At 47.6% G+C, this 2,692-nt stretch overlaps 1 protein-coding gene across 1 annotated transcript in view; it reads left to right on the plus strand.

The window, feature by feature from the left end:
* The first annotated feature begins 1,327 nt into the window (after window positions 1–1,327).
* LOC116101188 (secretoglobin family 2B member 24-like) overlaps window positions 1,328–2,692 on the plus strand; it is a 2,332-nt gene continuing 967 nt past the window's right edge. Inside the window, exons 1-2 of the mRNA XM_031384848.1 lie at window positions 1,328–1,388; window positions 1,839–2,020. Coding sequence (XP_031240708.1) covers window positions 1,328–1,388; window positions 1,839–2,020 — 243 coding nt within the window. The remainder of the gene's footprint in view (window positions 1,389–1,838; window positions 2,021–2,692) is intronic.

Raw genomic sequence — 2,692 nt, forward strand, 5'->3', positions numbered from 1 at the left:
CTTTAATCACTGAACTATCTCAACAGCCTTCAAACTTATTATTGGAGACCAGGTCTCTTATTGAACCTGGAGTTCATATAAGATTAGATGTGCATGCAACCACTCTCTCAGGCAGTGGGGATCTTAACCCAGGCCTTTATGCTTGCACAATAAACAATTTGCACACTTATCCATCTCTTTGGTTGCCCCTGTTTATGTGTGTGGTGCTGTGGAATAAACCAAGGGCTTTGCACGTGCTAAAAACAATGCTCCACCACTGTTGTAGGGAACTAGTGACAAAATGCCAGGTGAGAAGCCCCTTTGTGCTCACGGTGAGCTAGGCACAGTGAGGTACTTGGGTGGTTGGTCACATCTACAATCAGGAAGCAGAGAGACACAAATACTTGTGCTCAGTTTGTTTTCCTCAGGACATCCCACCTATGACCATAGTCCATGCTGCTACATGAATGTCAGTGGTTAAGAGCACTGACTGCTCAGAAAAAAAAAAAAGAAACATATACTACAACATCCACTTGACAATCTCATTTGTGCTGAAAATGTCTTCATTATGGTAAGTAGGGTGATCTGAACCTGAGAAAGTCTACACACACAGCACTGCCTGTGGCCTGTGGAGCAGTGTAGTTTACAGAAGCCTGTGGTTTTGTGGACAACTGAGAGTCCATGTACAGGGGTGAATCCCTCACTCTACTGCTCACTGCTCTCACCACATGGACTCTACTGTTCAAACCTCTTTGAGATCTGGTTCCTGACAGAGCTGAGAGGGGACAATGGCAAGCAGGACATCAGGAATGAGTTACCTTGGAGTGAGGCAGAATTTGTGGTACAAAACCAAAACCAGCCCCCAAGAATACCCACATTTCCAAATAGCTGGGGACTACCCTGGCTGAGAGTCACCAAGAGGTAGATGGCACCTCTGTGTCCTCAATCCAAAGGGCTCAGCAGCTTGGATGATTGGAACAAGGAGAGGTGAGGAGTGTGACCAGGAAGCAGAGGTGACAAGTGGAAAAGGACCACAGGGCTTTTGGCTCAGCACTAGGGCTGCTTACAAAGTTCAGCTCCAACCCCTCTTTAGCAAAGTACAAACAACTTCTCTCCAGAAACTGATGACATCAGGCTGTCTCAGACTATTTGTTCTTCAGAGTGGGAGGGGCCCCCGTGCTCCTGCCTCTATGCAAGCCCTAAGGGGATTCACAAGTGCTAGGTTCTTGCCAAAAGGTATTTGGAGCTCCTGGAGGCAGAGTTGAGGGTGGGGTTTGCTGGGCTCAGGGCTATCATGGTTTAAAAGGAAGAGGATCTGCTCTGAGAAGAGCATTTAGCACTCTCCACCATGAAGGGGACACTTCTTCTGCTGGCCTTGCTTGTGACTGGAGAGTTGGGCTTCCAGACAAGTGAGAGTGGGACCCTCACTCACCCGATCTCAGTCCCATGTAGATCTCTAAGTGGGGCCCTGGGACAGACTTAGGTGTCCTCAGGATGCCACTGTCAAGGAGCTGCAGAAGACAGTTGATGCTTTCTGCTCTGGGTTACAACAGTTGGGGTGGGTGGGATGGGGTGATGGAGGTGTGCTGGTGATGATACTCCCGATGAAGGGGTCTTAGATGCACAGTTGAAGTGGGACTTCTGTGAAGGTCAGATATCAAGGCCTGTCCTCTCATGTATCTTTTTCTGTTAGAAGTGTGTGTATCATGGAAATCATGTTGTATATGGGAGGCTGCAGTCTTTGGGAGGGTGGGACTGTGAGAAAGGTCAGTTAACGTTTTTGTAGATGCAGCAAGGATTATTGATCCTCTGCTTCTACCAGCCCGTAGTCTTTTAACAATGTTTTTCTGTGTTTGCAGCAGAAGCATGTGTTCCTTTCTTCTCTGCCTATGGGAGTGTTGTCTCTGGAAGCAAAATGTGGTTGGATCATGAATTTGAAGCATACGATGCTACTGAGGGGGAAGAGCTAGCCTTGGAAAAAATCCAGGACTGCTACAGAGAGGGAGGATTTAAGACCAAGCTTACTGATCCCAAAATTTTGGTAATGTCCTCCCTACCTCTACTCGTCCATGCAGCAAATTTTGGAAGGCTGTGTAGAAGTGATCAATACAACCATTAATACGTGTCAGGTGACCAGCAACCAAAAACTGAAACCATTGCCCACCCTAGAATATATCAAAGCAGCATGCCTGGTCCACATCCAGCCTGTTCCATGCTCAATCGTGCAATTCACTCCCACATACTGGGTAAACATGAGGTTCTCACCCATAGGAGGAACAGGGAGTCCTTGGTCTGGTCTCTGCACACGTATGGTAGTCACAGGTCTACTCTAAGATGCCTGAAACTTGTGTCTACTGGACAGTGTCTACATTGGAACCTCCCTTGAGTCTAGTCCCCTGCCTCAGATGAATCTCCCTTCTGCTGGCATCATCTGAGCTACAGCCAAAGCCTCCCTCCAAGTCTGGCATGCAATCCCCAACCCCAGGGAGGGCCTGCAGCTGCTCACCACAGCTGTCTCCTGATGTCTCTTGTTTCAAGCATAACTGAACTGCAGAGATGTATATTATGAACAGTGCCAGTCTCACCATGTTTCACAAAGGACTTTTAGTTGAGTGCCAGGACCTGCAAAACCACAGTGCTAAACAAAAATGAATTTCTTCTAACAAGCCCACACAGGGGATGTATTTTTAACATGGCCATAGAGCCAATGTGC

This window comes from Mastomys coucha, unplaced genomic scaffold (assembly GCF_008632895.1).
Source record: "Mastomys coucha isolate ucsf_1 unplaced genomic scaffold, UCSF_Mcou_1 pScaffold21, whole genome shotgun sequence".
NCBI lineage: Eukaryota > Metazoa > Chordata > Mammalia > Rodentia > Muridae > Mastomys > Mastomys coucha.